General features: G+C 35.0%; 2 protein-coding genes across 2 annotated transcripts; one reads left to right on the top strand and one right to left on the bottom strand.

The window, feature by feature from the left end:
* The first annotated feature begins 5,142 nt into the window (after window positions 1-5,142).
* Window positions 5,143-6,660, top strand: LOC148550634 (uncharacterized). Its single transcript, XM_088494566.1, has one exon. It carries the CDS (start codon window positions 5,143-5,145, stop codon window positions 6,658-6,660), a length of 1,518 nt encoding a protein of 505 aa, XP_088350692.1.
* An 8,515-nt stretch (window positions 6,661-15,175) lies between these two features.
* On the bottom strand, window positions 15,176-18,193 carry LOC107609754 (zinc transporter 6, chloroplastic). Its single transcript, XM_088492476.1, has 2 exons — window positions 17,160-18,193; window positions 15,176-15,656 (listed from the first exon to the last, which is right to left on the bottom strand). Exons 1-2 carry the CDS (start codon window positions 17,877-17,879, stop codon window positions 15,342-15,344), a joined length of 1,035 nt encoding a protein of 344 aa, XP_088348602.1. The 5' UTR covers window positions 17,880-18,193; the 3' UTR covers window positions 15,176-15,341.
* Window positions 18,194-19,022: the final 829 nt, after the last annotated feature.

Below are 19,022 nucleotides of genomic sequence, written 5' to 3'. Positions count from 1 at the left end.
AAGAAAAAGGGAATAGCCCTCAAGTCACAAATAGAACCGAAAGAGAGTGAGTCTAGTGATGGTATTTCAGATGACGAGCTTTTGTTTTTTGCTAGGAGATTTAGAAGGATGATGAAGAACAAGGGCGAATACAAAGGTTCAAGTTCAAAGGAGCACAAGATCAACTTGAGCAAAGTGACGTGCTATCACTGCAAGGAGGCTGGACACTTCAAGCTAAACTGTCTAAAGCTCAAAAAGGAGGACAAAGGAAAGAAGGAAAGGAAGAGAGTACTCATGGCAGCTTGGGAGGATCTTGAGAATGACTCAAATGGAGAAGAAGAATCTGAAGGAGATGACAAAGACTGCTTCATGGCTGGAAACAACAATCTTGATGAGGTAAACTATTATGATTTGACCATTGAGGACTTGCATGCTATTATTGATGATCTCACTTTAAACACATCAAAACTGCTTGATAAATACAATGAATGCAGATCTGAAAGAGATGTGTTAAGAGCTAAAAATGATTTTTTTAAAAGAAAAGGTGAAGGAAACTGAATGTGCTTTGGACATCATTGAAGAAAACAGATTTCTAAAATCTGAACTTGAAAAATTAAAAGGAAAGCACATTATGGATCCTTCTCATGAGTTAATTGCTGAAAATAAAAGATTAAATGATATGATTAAAAGGCTGAATAATGACTTAGCAAAATTTGCTCAAGGTTCTAGTGACTTGGACAAATTACTTGCAAGTCAAAGACCATTGTTTGAAAAATCTGGTTTAGGCTACATAGCCAAGGAAGATGCAGTTTCCAACACTTCCTCTATAAAATTTGTGGCTTCTTCATCAAATACAAACCTATACCAAACAAATCAGGTATTGGATATGCTTCAACTTTTGAAGAAAAATTTGATGAAGTATACACAAGTGAAACTGAGCCTTCACCAAGAACTGATCTGAGTTCAAACCGGCCAGGTTTGGGTTATATTTCAAAAAATGAGGCTGCTTTCAAGAAACCATTTTTCTATAACAAAACCTCATTTTAGAAAAATCCAAAGAGTTTTAAAAATTCTGGTGAAAACATTTTTGCAAAAAGGAACAATTATAACAAAAATTAGTTTGTTAAAGGAAATGCGTCTCCTCCAAAAACCAGAACATTTCAACCATTTAATCACTTCAAGCAATTTAACTCACCTAAGTTTCAGCGACACACATCAAAAAATCATTGTGTTAATTGCAAGAAAGTTAGTCACTCATATGAACAATGCTTCATTGAAAAGAGAGTTGTAGGAAACAAAGTCTACAATGTTGTTTGTGATTTCAATGCACTTGGGCAACCAAGATGGATTAACTTCAAAGGATCCAAATTAATTTGGATACCTAAGGCTACTTGAAACTCATCATGCAGATTTGCCTAGCATCCAAGAACAAAAAGGACATGTGGTACATGGATAGTGGATGTTCAAGGCACATGACTGGAAGGTCAACCTACTTCATCAAACTAAACAAGTATGATGGAGGTTTTGTGACCTTTGGAGATGATGGTAAAGGTAAAATTATTGCTGTTGGAAAAGTAGGTAATGAGCAATCTTCTTTCATTGATGATGTGCTTTTGGTATGTGGTTTGAAGCACAATCTTTTGAGTATAAGTCAGCTGTATGATTTAGGATATTTAGTAATTTTCAAAAGATTTGAATGCTATGTTGTTAATAAAAAAACAAATGAAGTAATGTTTGTTGCCAAGCGTTTCAATAATATGTATGGACTTACTCTTGATGAACTAAAGGATCAAAATGTAGCTTGTCTTCATTCTAAAGAATCTGAAAAGTGGTTATGGCACAAGAGATTGGGCCATGCAAGTATGTTTCAAATAAACAAACTTGTAAAGAAAGAATTAGTAAGAGGTCTTCTTTTGATAAAGTTTAACAAAGACATCACTTGTGATGCTTGCCAAATGGGAAAACAAACAAAAAGTTCTTTTAAACCAAAGGAAGACATCTCCACTAAAAGACCACTTGAGTTGCTACACATTGATTTATTTGGTCCAACAAAAACTCAAAGCCTAGGTGGTAAACATTATGGTTTAGTAATTGTGGATGACTATACTAGGTTTGGTTGGATTTTATTTCTTGCACACAAAAATGAAGCCTTTTCGGCCTTTGAACCTTTTTGCAAGAAAATTCAAAATGAAAAGGATTTAAAAATCTCTTCTATAAGAAGTGATCATGGAACTGAATTTGAAAACAATTTGTTTGAATCCTTTTGTGAGGAATTTAGAATATCTCACAACTTCTCTTGTCCAAGAACACCACAACAAAATGGTGTTGTGGAAAGAAGAAATAGAAGCATACAAGAGATGACAAGAGCTATGCTTTGTGAGACTAATGTTCCAAAATTCCTTTAGGCTGAAGCGGTTAACACGGCTTGCCACATTTTGAATAGAACAATCATAAGGAAATTTTTGAAGAAAACCCCTTATGAACTTTGGAAAGGCTACCCACCAAACTTAGAATACTTGCACATCTTTGGATGCAAATGTTTTGTTTTAAATAACAAGGATAATTTGGAAAAATTTGATCCAAAGGCGTATGAGTGTTTATTTGTAGGTTATTCCACAACTAGTAAAGCATATAGAGTTTATCATCAAGATGCTAGGATTATTGAAGAGTCCATACATGTTACATTTTGTGATACTAACTTGGTACAAAGCATTTTGGAAGATTGTGATGCAGGAAATCAAGCTCAAAAGGAAGATGAAACTACTCAGAATCATGACAAAGAAAATTCTGTTCAAGCTGAACCAGAAACTGCTGTTACTGAAAATTTAAGAGACAATCCCATTTTGTCTCATGAATCTGAAGAAAATCCTGAAGCCAGCAGCACCCAGAATCCCTTGGTATCTGAATCTGCCTCCAAATCCACCAGACCTCGTGAATGGAGATTCTTGAAGAATTATCCTGAGAAATTTGTCATTGGGGATGTCTCTCATGGAGTGCAAACTCGGTCTTCCACTAGAAAGGCAAATGAAGGATCTAATATTGCCCTTCTTTCACAAATAGAGCCACAAAACATCAAAGAGGCCCTTAGTGACCCCTCTTGGGTTAAAGCTATGGAGGATGAGCTTCTTGAGTTTGAAAAGAACCAAGTGTGGACTTTGGTTCCAAGACCAAGTGGAAAGAAAGTGACCGGCACCAAGTGGATATTTCGGAACAAGTTAGGAGAAGATGGTAGCATTGCAAGAAACAAGGCAAGGCTAGTGGCACAAGGATATGACCAAGAAGAAAGAATAGACTTTGATGAATCCTTTGCCCCAGTTGCCCAAATGGAAGCCATAAGACTTCTCTTAGCTTATGCTGCATTTTGTGGTTTTAAATTATATCAAATGGATGTGAAATGTGCATTTTTGAATGGAGTAATAGATAGAGAAGTGTATGTGGAGCAGCCTCCTGGTTTTGAAAATAAAGAGCATTTTGATTATGTTTTCAAATTATCTAAAGCTCTCTATGGTCTAAGACAAGCTCCTAGAGCTTGGTATGAGAGACTTAGCTCTTTTCTTTTGAAAAATGGTTTTCAAAGAGGCACCACTGACACAACTCTATTTATTAAGAACTCTAATGATTCTTTTATTCTAGTCCAAATATATGTTGATAACATTATTTTTGGATCAGCCAATGAATCTCTTTGTTCTGAATTTGGAAAACTCATGACAAGTGAATTTGACATGAGTATGATGGGTGAACTTAATTTCTTCCTTGGGCTGCAAATTAAACAAACTGAAAAAGGTATTTTCATTCATCAAGAAAAGTATGCCAAGGAATTAGTTAAGAAATTTGGTATGGAAAATGCCAAACCCATGGGAACTCCCATGCATCCTAGTTCTAAATTAGATAAGGGAGAAACTGAGAAAGATGTTGATGAGACTAGGTATAGATGAATGATTGGTTCTCTTATGTACTTAACTTCCTCTAGACCCGATATTGTGCAAAGTGTTGGATTGTGTTCTAGGTTCCAATCCAAACCAAAAGAGTCACATCTTTCTGCAGTTAAGAGGATCATTAGATATGTTCATGGCACATCCAATTTTGGTCTTTGGTATCCTAAGATTGATGATTTTTCTGCAATTGGTTATTGTGATGCAGATTTTGCTGGTGATAGAGTTGATAGAAGGAGCACTTCTGGTTTATGTTGCTTCCTTGGGAAGTCCTTAAATGTTTGGTCAAGTAAGAAGCAACCAACAGTGGCCTTATCCACTGCAGAGGCTGAGTATATAGATGCTTCTTCTTGTTGTTGTCAGCTTTTATGGTTAAAAACACAGCTTGTCGAATACAAATTAAATGCTGAAAATATTCCCTTGATGTGTGATAATATGAGTGCCATTAATATTTCTAAAAATCCAGTTTTGCACTCTAGGACTAAGCATATTGAAGTGAAATTTCACTCAATAAGAGAACATGTCCAAAAGGGAGATATTAGTATTCAATTTGTTAAATCAGAGTAGCAATTAGCAGATATTTTCATAAAACCATTAGCCGAGGATAGATTCTACATGCTTAGGACTTGTCTAGGAATTTTGAGTTATGATTCTTTATTTTGAAAAATGCTGATGTATTTGCTGGAGCTTTTTGTCTCATAAACAGGCATGAGACAATTCTGGGTAGGTGATGAACGTTTCCCTCAAGTCAGCGTGTTCTGGGCTTGTTTCAAGTGAAACTCAATCTGGGCCAACTTCAAAATTCAGATCAAGAGTGGTCCAAATGTGTTTCATTAAATCCATATCACCTCAAGGCCCAAATATGAATGTTACAATTCTTTGCTAAAATTTTTTTTGGTTGACCTGTGTGTTTAATTTTGTTTAAGGGTTCTTTTAATATTTTTGTCCAAAAAGGATTTTTAGTTTGATTTATTTTTTTAATTTTAAGGACTTTGAAAATTTAAAATTTAAAATTTCCTTGTTTTTAAAATCAAATCAAATCTTTCTTTTATGAGGTCATGTCTTTTCAAGTCTTTTCAAATGGTGATGCAGTTGCATGGTTTTGGAAATCCACTTTTGGGTACGGTTACCAACACTCCCTCTCTTCCCTCCATAACTTCTCCTCACACTCTTCGGTTTCTTCCCACTCACTTTACTGCTTCTCTTCCCTCAAAAGACTGAAACTAACCAAATGAGGAAGAAAACCATTGCTAAAAGGCCTCCTCGTGAAAAAGTTTACAAGCTTCCCACAAAGCCTTCAACTCGCTCCCAAGACCGGACATTTACCCCATCACCTTCTCCTCCTGCTTCTCCTCCTCGCTGTGACCCCATGGCTCGGACCAAAAACACTCCAAGATACCCTGCCTCTGCCAAGCCGACGCCACCACCAAAGACGACGCCCTCCAAACCAAGCTCTTCGAAACCTGGTTCATCCAAGGGTAAGCGTCCTGCTGTTAAAGAACTTGTTCCTGAGACTACTAAACCTAAGTCAAGGTCTGTTCCTATGTGCTCACAAAGAGGTAACCCTCATCTCCCTCTCAAATTTGTTAGAGAACCAGACATTGATCCTTTTGCTCATAAATCACACTTCATGACATCTCACTCAGACTATAACCCCCATCGTTTCAAATCTGCCATGAACCATGATTTTTATGAAGGAGTTATTCAGTATCGTACTCTATGTCCATCTTTTCTGGCTGATTTACCTGATTTGAAAAAGAAAGGTTTTCCTTTTGTTGAAAATTTGGAATTTTTAGACTGGAATCACCTTTTCAAAATCAAAAAACCTGTATATCCTCAGTTGGTCAAAGAATTTTATGCAAACATGACTTACCATGAAGGAAGTGTGCATTCGTATGTTAAGGGCAGAGACATTATCTTGAATAATGAAACCATCAGTGACTCCTTGAAGTACACTGATGTTGGGCCGTGTGCTTATACATCTGTAAAGTGGGATGATGGGGTTGGTATCTCTTACCATGATGCTTTGGCTCACATTTGTGAACATGTTTTCCTAATTGATGGCATCACACCCACTCACAAAGCCCTAGGATATGAACGTGCTCAGTTGCACCGAATTGTTAATCACATCTTGATTCCTCAAAGTGGTTCATATCAAAGGGTCTCTTACACGGACACACTTGTTTTGTATGCCCTAATCACTAAAACAGAAATCTCTTTTGCCTATTTGATGGCTAGATACATGTTTGATTCTGTTAGAAATGTGAAAGATAAAGCACTACCTTATGGCATGTTTTTAACTTGCATATTTGAGAATTTTGGTGTTGATCTGTCAAATGAGGCTTATGAAAACAGACATTCATACCTAAAAAGGGGTGGTTCAGTGAAACAGCAAAAAGGACCAACTAGATCTGAGAGAGTGGTTCTAGATGATGATGATGAAGAGTTCATTCCAGATGACTCTCCTCCTCCTTCCACCGAGGGTACTTCCATCTCCACTGGAAAGAAATCTGCTCTGCTGAATGTGGTCAAGGATGTCGCTCAAGAGTTTGTTTCCCAATCAAATCACATGATTGCCATGAGCAAGGAACAAAGGAAGCTAGCTAGCAAGCATGAGAACTTTCTGAGAAAATCAAGGGATATGGTGGCTGTGCTCATGACCTTCATTGATAACCTTCACAATGATGAAGACATTGCCACTGATGTTGAAGAGGAAGCTGCTTCAGAGGGGAATGGTTCTGATGCCTAGGATTTGTCTCATAAAAACTGCTGCTGCTGCTCATTTTTTGTCTCATAAACTCTGTTTTATTTTGCTACTGTTTACCCTACTTTTCATGTCTTGGATAACTGTAATAACTTTGAATACTAATGCACTTATGGTAGTTTAGTTAGTATTTTGGACTATGCACTAACCTTTCTTGCAGGGTTTATGGTGATGTTTTTGTTGTTCATGCTTATTGTCCACCCTTGATGACAAAAGGGGGAGTAAAAGCAATAGGATGATGTTTTTTTACTAGCATTTTTCTGTTTGCTGCATTAATACTTGATTTCACTTGCTGATGGTATTAGTTTAATGTTGGGCTAATTATATAGTGCTGTTTGTTTGATATCCCTTAGCCAAGATAATTATGTATAGCTCTCTATTATGTTATCTTTTATTACAATGTAAAACAGGAATAAAGCAGAAAGCATAATTCCAGGGGGAGCCAATCTTGAAAAGGAAAGGGGGAGCAACACTAAAGCAAGAAACATCAAAGGGAAGTTTTCTAACCTTACTAAAAAATTTTTTTTAATTCCTTTGATCATTGCTTGATTATGTTTGTCATCAAGGGAGAGATTGTTGAGTTAAGAAATTAACTAAATCAATTAATGATGACAAACATTATTTTTGGGCAAAATAAATAATTAGTGTTGATTATTTATATCTTCTTGTTAACTAATTGTTTATTGTTGCAGGCCAAATGTTAATAGCCCAAATGGAATAGAAAGCAATCAGCAAGGATATTGGGCTAAAAGTAAAATTAAGAGCCCAAGGAAAAGCAAAGAAAGAAGCCAAAGAAACCAAATCGGGCCATGCTTACCAATACTCGATCCAAGCCCGATCTGGTTTCAGAAATGCAAATCTCTCTCTTTTGCTTAACCAAAAGCAACGTTCATCTCTCTCTGACAAAGTCAAATCAGCTTCAGAAAAGTAAGAAAGAGAAAGAGAGAAAGAGCTTCTTCACCAAGATAGTCACCAAAGAAGCAAGAAAGAGAAACTAAGCTTGAAAGGCAGAAGTCATCTCAACAAATCCAAACCAAATCAAGCTTAGGTTATAGGTAAATCTTTTCCTCATACATGCAACTCGGCTTCATCTCTTCTTTCCAACTCTCTGCTCTATCCGAAATGGGATACAAGGGAAAGAGGATTTCTGTTCTTCTCTGCTGTGTATCTACGGTCTTAAACAAGACTTGGGGACCAAGTTGGTTCTCAAGGGTTCAAATCATGTTGACCATGAGAAGATCTCTATGGTTGCTGCTTTATGGCTTTCGGTCAAGATAAAGAAGTCAGAAGGAAAGTTTCTACTCTGAGGATTAAGGAGAAAAAGTGATTCTGTGGGTTGGTGAAGCTCAAGGCTCAAGGTGTTGACCTTGGAAGAAGAACCCAACAACATGCAAGGAGATAAAAGAAGCTTGCTGTTCATTTAGAAAGCAAGGAGAGAAAACCAGAGTGTGAGAACAGTGTTCTGTAAAGAAGTTCCTCTACTTGGATAATGCTTTCTTTCAAAGAAGCATTCAGCCAATACTGAAGAACTGTATATGAGGTTTGCAAATCTGGTTTTACACATAGCAAAGAGGCTGCTGATGAAGTCAATCTCCTTCATGTTTTACTGATTGTAATGTACTTTTCTAAGTTTATCTTTCTGTAATTTCTTGAGAGAAAAGACATTGTAAGAAAGCTTAAGAAAAAGCCATGAGTGGAAAAAGGCTGAGAGATACACTTAAGAGAAAAGCCTAGAGTTATTTTCTAATTTCTTTAGGTTGGTTAAGTGTCTTGTATCTTGTACCTGTAAGGTATCCCTTTCTTAGTTGGGTTAGCACTAAGAGGAATAGTTAGGTATTAGCATAGCCAATGTCAAGTTAGATTAGAACTTGAGTGTGAAAGGATTGGGTCAATCCTGTGCAATTGGTGTATGTAATACTGTTAACTATAGTGAAATTCTTCCATAGTTGTGGAGGAGACAGGACGTAGGTTGCATAGTACAAGGCAACCGAACCAGGATACATGCTGGTGTTAGCTTTTCTCTTCTCTGCTGAGTTCTGTTTTCTTATATTCATGAGACAAAAATAAATTGTCTCATAAATTTCCGCTGCTAATTTCAAACAGAACCTGAATTGAAAGTTCAATTTAAAAGGGTAATAACAGCAATTTAAAAGAAAGGCATAGATTCAACCCCCTTCTCTAAGCCTACTACAACCTTCAAGCTTGGATTGAATATTTAGAGACTCTTGAGTTATCAAAAGTCTTTTGTTGAATGGTAATTGAGACTTGCTGGTTGACTTAGGCTTCACTAAATCTAGCCTTTGATTAGGACTTGTGAACTTAAGTTGATTTTGCTCACTTGACTTTCCTTCATTGTTAGAGGTTGACTAAGTGAAAGCAAAAGACAATTATCATCACAATTGATGATGATAATGAGGATATGAATTCTAATTCTCAATCCTTGCTAAGACTTTTCTTAATTGTTATTTTAATTCCTTGTTATTTACATTACTTGTCTCTTATCACAAAAACCCCAAAAATAATTTTCCATAAGCAATTATAAGTACACTTCCCTGCAATTCCTTAAGAGACAACCCGGGGTTTAAATACTTCGGTTAATTTTATTGAGTTTGTTTAAGTGACAAACAATTTAAACATTGACTAAGGTTTAGTTGTCAGTTTAGAATTATACTTGCAACGCGAATTTTTGTGAAAATCTTTACCGATATTTTTCCTCCATAAAGTTTTTGGCGCCGTTACCGGGGAACTGCAAATGTGTGCCTTATTATTAGTTATTGTGAATATTGTGAATATACTTGCTTTTTGTTTCCTTGTTAGTTATTTCTAGTTTTAAGAGTTTATTTTCATTATTTCTTATTAGTTTTTGCTTTTATTTTCTCTTGCTACTATGAATTCTCACCCCCTTTGGCTATGAGTTTGGTTCAAATTTTGTTGTAGGGAATGGAAGCTACAATAAGAACATGCATAAAAAATGGGACAATCAAAGATGGGAGGAGCCACAAGGATTTGATCAACCCTCTTGGCAACAACCTCCACCAACATACTATGAGCAAGAGCCATTCCAGGATGCATATCAATCCGATAGCTATGGTGGACCCCCTTGTAGTTACCAACAAGCCCTACCATATGCCTATGAACCCTCTCCTCAACATAGTTTTGAACCACCATACTCACAAGCCACCTACAATCAAACACTTTCTTATGACTCTAACCCATATCCACCATACCAACCACCCTATGAGCCCTATGAACCATACACAGAACCACCCCAATTCCAACATAATTACCCCCAAGAACCACCGCCTCAATATACACCATCTCCATATCCTTATCAAGAAGAACCACCTTCGTATGAGCCCTTTCTCCCAACAAATGAACCCTCCTATCCACCCCAAGCTCCCATAGATGATACCTTTAGTGTTATTCGCCAAGGGCAAAGAGAGCTTCAAACCACACTTACCTCTACTCTCACTGGTCTCACCTCTACTCTCCAAACTCTTATATCCTGTGTGGATCCATCCTCTACCCCAATACTCGACCCTCAAGCTCTAGTGCACTTTCTTTTCACCCATATCCATCAATCCAAGAGCAACAGGATCCCAATTATGCTATTGACATGGAACAAGAGAGAAGGGATCGTCTTAGGGACTTAATGGATCGAGTTCACGCATCCATCCTTCAAGAGAAGCAAGAGGAGGCCCAAAAGGCGGAGGTAGGAGAGATCCTTGAAGAAAGTTGTCCAGAGGTGGAAGTCATCAAGGAGGAGCTGGATTTTGTACTAGAGCAAGTGGAGAACGCCGAAATTATTGAAGAAGAGGAAGTGGTTGAAGATTTAGAAGATGCGGAACCTCCATGGGAATCTCAAGTCATAGAACCTCCTTCCAAGACATTTGAATTTGATGTTGAGGAGGGTGTGCAACCTCCAAGGCATATCATGGTTGAAGACGTTGAGGAGGTTGATCATGAGATGGATTCAATAATTGATGAGTTTTTATCTACAATTGAATCCTCTGCCATTAAACTTGAGGAAGATGTTGATGTTGACAAAGCTTATCAAGAGGTAGAGATCATCAAAGAGGAGTCCAAGAGAGTGAAGCATACATTGACAGAGCCGCCATTGGAGACACCTCTCCCGAAACCATCACCATCCGTCCTGTCATTCAAGGGGGTAAATCTCTACTCCTTAAGCTTTAATTTCTCGCTTGTATATGGTTTATTTGAGACGGATGGACAACTTAGAGCTATCTGTGGTTTTAAGAGTAAAAAGGAGATAGTTAGTGATTGACAATACAATCCTAGGTTCGTTATGGTTGGATGTTCAAGGCCTAAGTGCAATGGTTGGTATAGTTCTCAATTGATTGGGTCTAGGAAGTTGTTGGGTTGCCTCAGTGAGAATTTGGATTACTGGCCACCCGGTTGGAGCAATGATTATCAACTTAAAGACGGGTGTAGAAATAAGATTTGGAATCCCGGCATACAAGAGGATCAACTTTAAGAGCTCAAAACTTGTGAAAAACTTTATCAAGATGTGGTGAATTCACTTTGTGGATAAAAGATACAAAAATTAAAAGGTCATAATTTTATGAGTTTTGTTACATTTTTCCTTTTTTATTTTTAATCTCTGTAGCCTATTATATGGCCAAGGCAACGACTACCCCGCCACTATGAATAAAAATCTTGAGATCGTAAATTACACTGAACTTATAAAGAGGGGAAATAAAAAAATTTATATGGTGGAAGCTATGTATATACTTCCATCAAAGTTCTAAAGATGCAAGTATTGATAATAATAGCATGTGCCAATAAAATAAAAAAATGACATTTAAAATTTAAGTTGGCAAAAAGTGGCAAGAGCATATTACTCCATTGTCCACTATGCTGGCATGGCATGCACTCACAAGAGCGCCCTGCACCTACAAATTTTGTGCTATTAAATGTTTCAATGAATCAAAAAATTATTCAATATTCAGTGACTTTCATGTTTACGCATAATTTGTTTAAAGTTTCAGAAATTGAAGATGACGGTAAAGAAAAAGTGCTAAAACTAAGCAATTATAGTATTGTACCTATTCGCTTGTCTTTAGCTTTAGGCTTTAACTTTAAGAAGTGTTTTCCTGTTTTACTTTATTTCTTTTATTAGGGATCCGCGAAGACGACGACGAACGCGAGGGTAAGGGCTTCTCCTTCCTCGCGCACGCTCTCTGCTCCATGACGACGCCAAGGCACCCAATAGCAGCGGCGGTGTGACAGTGGCGCGACGGCTCCTCCCCCTATACCGGCGCCCTCTCCCCTCTACTGGATCTCTCTCCCTTTAGGGTTAGAGTTTGTGGGGTTTGATTTGGGAATTAGATTTTAATTTAGAACAAAAGTGAAATTAAGAATTTTGGGTAAATTGGGATTTGGTAAATTTTAATAAAATTAAAGTATATTGTATAAATTTAAAATCTAATTTAATCTCTTAAAATTACTTTAAAAATACCACTTAATTATCAATTTACTAATCAGTTTTTAATCAAGTATTCTAATTTAAAATTAGAAATAATATAATTTATTTTCTGTTTATAAAAATTAAAGTATTAAATTCTAAATCTCAATTATTTAAATTAAATCATATAAAATTCTTATTGTTGTATAATTTAAATATAGAAAATTACTCAATAATTATGAGATTAAGTAAAATTTTTAATTTAATTATCAAAACTTAATTTAATTATTTTTAATAAAATAATTTCTAAAAATAAAGTCTTTTTTGAATAAATAAATTAAAATTAACTCATAATAATATATTTTTTTTAAAAATTATGGGTCTTACAGTGTAAACTGTAAACAAAATACATGTAAAATTATCTTGTTTAAAGTTTAAACGAGATAAGAGGAAAATATTTATTTCGCTAATTATTTTTTTAAAATATTTATTTAAGTAATTATTATAATTAATTTATTTATTAAAATAAAAAATCCTATTTTTGGCGTATAAGTTCTTATTTTAACTTTTTTATTAAATCTTATTACTCTTCCTAAACATAATAAATTAATAAGCAAATATTTGCGAGATATATATATATATATATATATATATATCAAAATTTATTATTTTTAATAATTACTTAGTCATCAACTTAATTTCTTTAATTTAGTTCTTTTAGTCTATTAATCTAATAACATATTTTATCTCATACTTTTAAATATTAATATCTAACTAACGATAAAAAAATTTCTGATTATTCTCTAGTATTATATATAGAGAGAGAAAGAGACAGAATTCTGTAGTCTAAAGATACCTAAGATTTGACCAACCAATAAATTAAGGACAGGTGGTAAGAGGAGTTTTGGGGGATGTAGCCAATCAATATTGCATTAAGGCTTAGTTTGGGACTTTGGGTTAAACAGTTTAATTAATTTTTTTTTTAAAAATGGCTTAAATAATAAATGATTATATTAAATGTAACTTATAAATAAGCTATTTTATATTTGAATTTTTAGTTCTAAAAGTATTTATTTAAAAAAAATGTGATAAAAAGTAGTAATATTATGAAGGAAGTTATTTTTTTTAATTTCTCTATAAACTCTTAAATAGCTTCTTAAAAAATTACAATTTAATTTTAAAAATTATACCAGATATTAATATTACTACTTTTCATAAATCAAAAATTAAAAAAAACTACTTTTAAAATTTTTCAAATAGGTCGTGGCTTTAAATAAGTACGTTAACTTTGAAAAGTTTACCACATGGACAATTATGTAATTTTAAAGGCCAAACATTATTTTGTGTGAGGTAGGCCTATAACTGGATAAAAAGTCGTCAAATGAAAGAATGTTTGGCATCGAACAAAAATGAGAAATGAATAAAACTGAGCTCTGGACACAAACTATATAATAAGTTGGAGAGGCCGATGTGGATGAAAAATACAAAAATTAAAAGGTCATAATTATCATTAAAAAAAAAAAGGAGGTCATAATTTTATGAGTTTTGTTGCATTTTTCCTGCTTTTTTTTTTTTTTTGTTATATCATTTTCCTAATCTCTGTAGCCTATAATATGGCCAAGGCAACGACTACCCCGCCGCTATGAATAAAAATCTTAAGATCGTAAATTCCACTGAACTTATAAAGAAGGGAAAATAAAAAAATTTAGAGTAAAGTATCGTTTTTGTCCTCAATGTTTTAGGTAAATCTTATTTGTGTCCCTAATGTTTAAATCGTCCTATTTGTATCCCTAACGTTTGTAAAAGTGATTCAATGTTATCTTACCGTCAATTACACATCATGAGCGCTTTAGTTTGAGTTTTAAAAATCTCTTCTTGAAATTAGAATACAAATGTCTGTGATAGAATCGATGATCTACTCCGAAAAATAGCTCATCAAATATCGAAACTAATTCCTACGACATTTACATAATTTACTTTTCTAGGGACATAATTGAATCTAAACACAAATAGTGGATATAATATTAAAATCGAACATATCCAAGTGAGACCTAATTGAGAATGAATACATCCAAATGTGAATAATTGAAAAATATAATTTGATTTGTTAGTATAATTGATAGTAGGATAACATTGAATCACTTTTATAAACGTTAAGGATACAAATAAGACGATTTAAACGTTAAGGACACAAATAGGACTTACTCCAGACGTTAAGGATAAAAACGATACTTTACTCAAAAATTTATATGGTGGAAGCTATGTATATACTTTTATCAAAGTTCTAAAGATGCAAGTACTGATAATAATAGCCTATGTCAATACAATAAAAGAATGACATTTAAAATTTAAGTTGGCAAAAAGTGGCAAGAGCATATTACTCCATTGTCCACTATGCTGGCATGGCATGCACTCACAAGAGCGCCCTGCACCTATAAATTTTGTGCTATTAAATGTTTCAATGAATCAAAAAATTATTCAATATTCAGTCACTTTCATGCCCCAATAAGTACACAACACACCCACACACTCCTCACATTTTTACCACATTTTTTTTTCAATTGTAATCTCTAGGATTTGAACCCTAAACTTTTGAAGTGAAGAGAAGGTGATATGCCATGTGAACTAAGGTTCATTGGCTACTTTATTTCTTTCATCAACTTGTTTTTACTTTACTTACAAACCCCCTGGCACAAAAAAAAAAAAAAAAACCGGGCCAAAATAAAGAAAACACAAACATAAATTTAAATTAGGTTCATCTTTATAGGTAAATAGAAAAAGAATTCCATATATCTAAAGATATCCAAAACCTAGTATTTTTTTTCCAAATCCTAACAGATTTTGAACAAGACCATATCTAAAAGAAACAAAAATATTTGGAAAATACTATATAAAACAATAAAATAAAACAAAGTTACAGTGTTACACCCTGTACATAATTAGTATTGAGTAGTAATTTTCAATTGTTTATATTAAAATTAAGATTGTTTGCGATAAGAGAAACAGATTACATACTAACCATATATACATTATATGATTTAGTCATTTAACATTGGCAAAATTTTAGTTACCTCATGGCCTTAAAAAACACTCGTTATAATGCATTATCTAAGAGAAGCGGTAAAAAGTAATCTTCCATTGATCCCTTTACAGTTTACTAACAGGCTTAGTATTTACATCTTACATTATTAAGCTCATAATTTTTATTTTCTTATCTTTTTAGGAGTTACACAAAAAAATATCAAGCCCAGAGGGCAAGAATAGACATTGCAGCAGAACCCAGAGTTAAGGCAAGAAAAGATGCCTTTTTCAACTTTGGATTAGAGTTCATAAGCTTGTTATGAAAGAAATCAACGGCAATGAGGTCAACAAGCGCCATGTAAATTAGTACTCCTGAGGATATAGAACCTAATAAACCTTCCATGATTAATGCATTTGGGTTACTATCATCATACCCTGTGAGTGAAAATATTGCCATCCCCAAAACTATACCCATTGGTGTTGTCACTGAGAACATGAAGCACATATATACCATTGTTCCAAAGCTAAATCCAGCCTGTTAAATCGTCACACATAAATAAGCACAAGGATATAAATTTGTCAAGGAAAACGCAAAAAAAAAAAAAAAGGAGATATATGCTACATTACATACTACAGTTTGTTAAACAATGACACCCTACTACGCGTTACAAATCCGGTTAATCAATATATATTCTGTTTGGACTTTGGAAGGGCATAATTATGAACACCTAAAAGGCTAAAACATTAAGTAATTAATTAGGAATCAAAATGTCATATTATTAATTTGAACGACCTTTCTCTTGATTATATTATATTTTTACCCCCAGATAAGGAATAATCGGAAGGCTTGGGTCAACATTTCAACGAATTCTTCTGATGTTGATTTGGAGGTAAAATTGATATTACTCTAATTCACAAAGGTCAATTACGTGCTCTAAGGTCAGCCAAGTCGTGTTCCTCCGGAATATATAAAAAAAAAAAACATAAACAAAATAATCCCACTTTGCTAGAATTACTATGAACTAAAGACCGCATGTGAATTAACAGTAGATCACTTTAAATAATGTCTTGACTATGTAAAAATACTCATCATTGAATTACGTAGACTATCGCCTCACTAATCACTGTTAATAACGTCTAAAAGCTCACATCATAATCACATTTTTTTTCTTGCAAAGAACATTTGTGAAGGATATTATAAATAAGAAATTTAATAAAAAACACATGATTTTTGTTTAAAAAAAAAACAATATATTAGTGTTATATTGAAAGAATCAAAACTGGATATTGTTTAAATTATCAATGTATTTATTATCTTAAACAATTTCAAATGTTTTTATAACCCTAATGTATTTAGTGTCACACTAATATATTTAAATGAAAATGATAGCAACTCTTTATTATACTCCTGGTCTACCGTTCAGGATTATATACTCCTCAAGTTACAACTTTAGATACCTTAACTCTTCTTGAGTAACCTATGTTCCCTTCTCAGAATCTAATTTTTCATTTACTCCCATTGACCAAGCTAACAAGCATTTGATTGAACATTCTCAATGAGAGGATTCGCGCGATGGTAGATCAGAGCTACATTTTGAAGCTCTATATATTAAGGTTTCTACTCTTAGACATGGGTGATCTGATCTTGGATTTCACCGAATCTATTCATAACTATCCATACTCAATTTATATAACTATAACTTACTAAACAATTAACAACTCTTAACAGAAAAGTGAGAATTGAGAAAGAGAAACAGAGAATGGAGGTTATATAAATGAGAGCATTTTTCATCTTTCTACTAGACTTGTTGGTAGTTTGATGAATTCTCTTAGCATTCCCCAAAAACTTTTAACTTATTATCAATTTCCACCACCAATTATTTATTCAACAAAACAATATAATATTAGTTATTTAATTTTGTTTCTCTATTAATATTCCTAAATAATTTCCCATAAAAATCAAGAAGAGGAAGATTCAAGAATCAAGAAAAGAAGAAAAGACGGATAAAGAAGGAAGGAAGGAAGGAAAATTGGAAACCTGAGCAACGCAGCCACCAAGACCCATCCCTTCAAAAATCTGATGAAAAGCCAAAGCAGCAACGAGAGGCCTTATAGTGCAAACGTTCTGAGACATTCCCATCGTAACCCCAATTATCACCGAATGGAATATTATCCCAATCTCCAATACCTGAGAAACCATTTTCTGCTTCAACCTTAACAACATTTCCTCATCCGTCACTGCCGATCCTTCCCCCGCCACCGCTCCGGTGCTATCGCCGCCGTGACATCCTCCACCGCCGCCGAGTTCGATTCTCGATTCCACCGACGATGACTCCTTCTCGTTCGTCTTCACCGGCGCGTACTGCGCGTGCTCGACGTGAGAGCTTGCCACGAGGTCGACGGCGAGGGCGAGGAGTGCGCCGATTAGTGTGACGAGGCCGGAGAATGGGAAGTCGCGCCAGGGATGGCGCGTGGCGACGCGGCAGTCGGCGAGTGAGGAGTACGCGTCAGGGAGGACGTGAACGAGTGAGGTGGAGAGAATGACGCCGGCGGCGAAGCACTTGATGAGAGCGACGGCGCGGTCGTAGAGCGACTTTCCTTGGAAGAGACGGGCGAGGAGGACGGGAGAGGACATGCCGAGCATGCTGGTGAAGAAGATGACGAAGATGGAGAGGAACTTGAGGTGCGCCGCCGCGGATCCGTCGCGGCATGCGGTGGCGCGGGAGAGGATATCTGTCGCGCACGGTTGTGCCGACATGACGGTTATGTTTCTTGGAAGATGATAGAAGGGAAAGAGGTTTTAAGCTTTAAGTTGCAACTGCAAGTGCTTAGGACTTAGGAGTAAGTGATGAAGAAATTATGTACGTGTATGTGGACCAGTTTTGAATTAATTGATTGTTTCTGCTTGTGTGTGTGACGAGTGGTGACTGGTGAGTGATGTGTAAGGGCATTGTGGTAACTGTGCTGTGGGGTTCACAGTTTGAGTTCACTTGATAAATGGTGACCAATATTTCGTTTTTCCTACGGGTTGGTTGCAATCTTACATGACTTTAATGCAATCACCAATTCACCATTATTCAGTCTTAACTCTTATTGACGGAAATTTGACTAATTTATTCTGATAGGGTTATTTTTTTATTTTTAGAAATAAATATTTTATTTCTATTTTGATAATATTATTTTTTAAAATAAATTTATATAAATATATAATATCAAAAGTATTTGATATATTAATAATATTTTAAAAAAAATATATTAAGAAGAAGAGTTTAATTTTTATTGTGACAGGGTAATTTATTTTCTACAGTTATTCAATTACGTATATTCGTTTAAATGATTATTTACGTGTTGATTGTTAAAGTTATTATTTTTGCCAACATAATGATACATAGTTAGATATACCTATAAGAATTGAGAAACAGAATCTCACCGAAAGAGAAAATTGTTACAAGTAACCTTGGCATTATACTGATGACTCACACTCTATAAAAAAATAAAATATTGAGTATGAAAAAAGTACGCTATTCACTATGAATAACACTATACTTATCTCTTACTCTTACTTACTTGAGCGTTGGAGTCTCTGCAGGTGCATGCTGCTGCTGTTTCTCTTGAAGCCGACGTATACGTCTTCCATTTCAAGCAAAGGAGAGCTCAATCCCTAAATAGGACGAGTTATACCTACCACCAAGCTTACTACGTAGGAACATTTAGCACTCACTATGGGGCCGATGTTTAATTTAACCCTACCATTATCTCTTCTGCTTGCTTTTACCTTCTTTTGTAGGTTATAGTCAATGGCAGAAGAACAAAACAATCCACCCCTCCTCTTCCTACTGAGGCTGAACTGCTGGTTATCAACGAGTCATTCCGAGCAGAAGTTCAGCGCACGGTCGAATTA

This window comes from Arachis ipaensis, chromosome B7, assembly GCF_059453495.1.
Source record: "Arachis ipaensis isolate K30076 ecotype BB chromosome B7, ASM5945349v1, whole genome shotgun sequence".
NCBI lineage: Eukaryota > Viridiplantae > Streptophyta > Magnoliopsida > Fabales > Fabaceae > Arachis > Arachis ipaensis.
Note: the sequence above shows the minus strand (reverse complement) of the source record. Positions and strands in the feature narration are given on the sequence as shown.

Excerpts from the sequence above, each read along its gene's own strand:
- LOC107609754 (XM_088492476.1), bottom strand. The coding sequence starts at position 17,879 with ATGTCGGCACAACCGTGCGCGACAGATATCCTCTCCCGCGCCACCGCA. Across the intron at positions 15,657-17,159 it reads TTGGTGGCTGCGTTGCTCAG|GCTGGATTTAGCTTTGGAAC; the intron begins GTTTCCAATTTT and ends ACGATTTAACAG.
- LOC148550634 (XM_088494566.1), top strand. The coding sequence starts at position 5,143 with ATGAGGAAGAAAACCATTGCTAAAAGGCCTCCTCGTGAAAAAGTTTAC.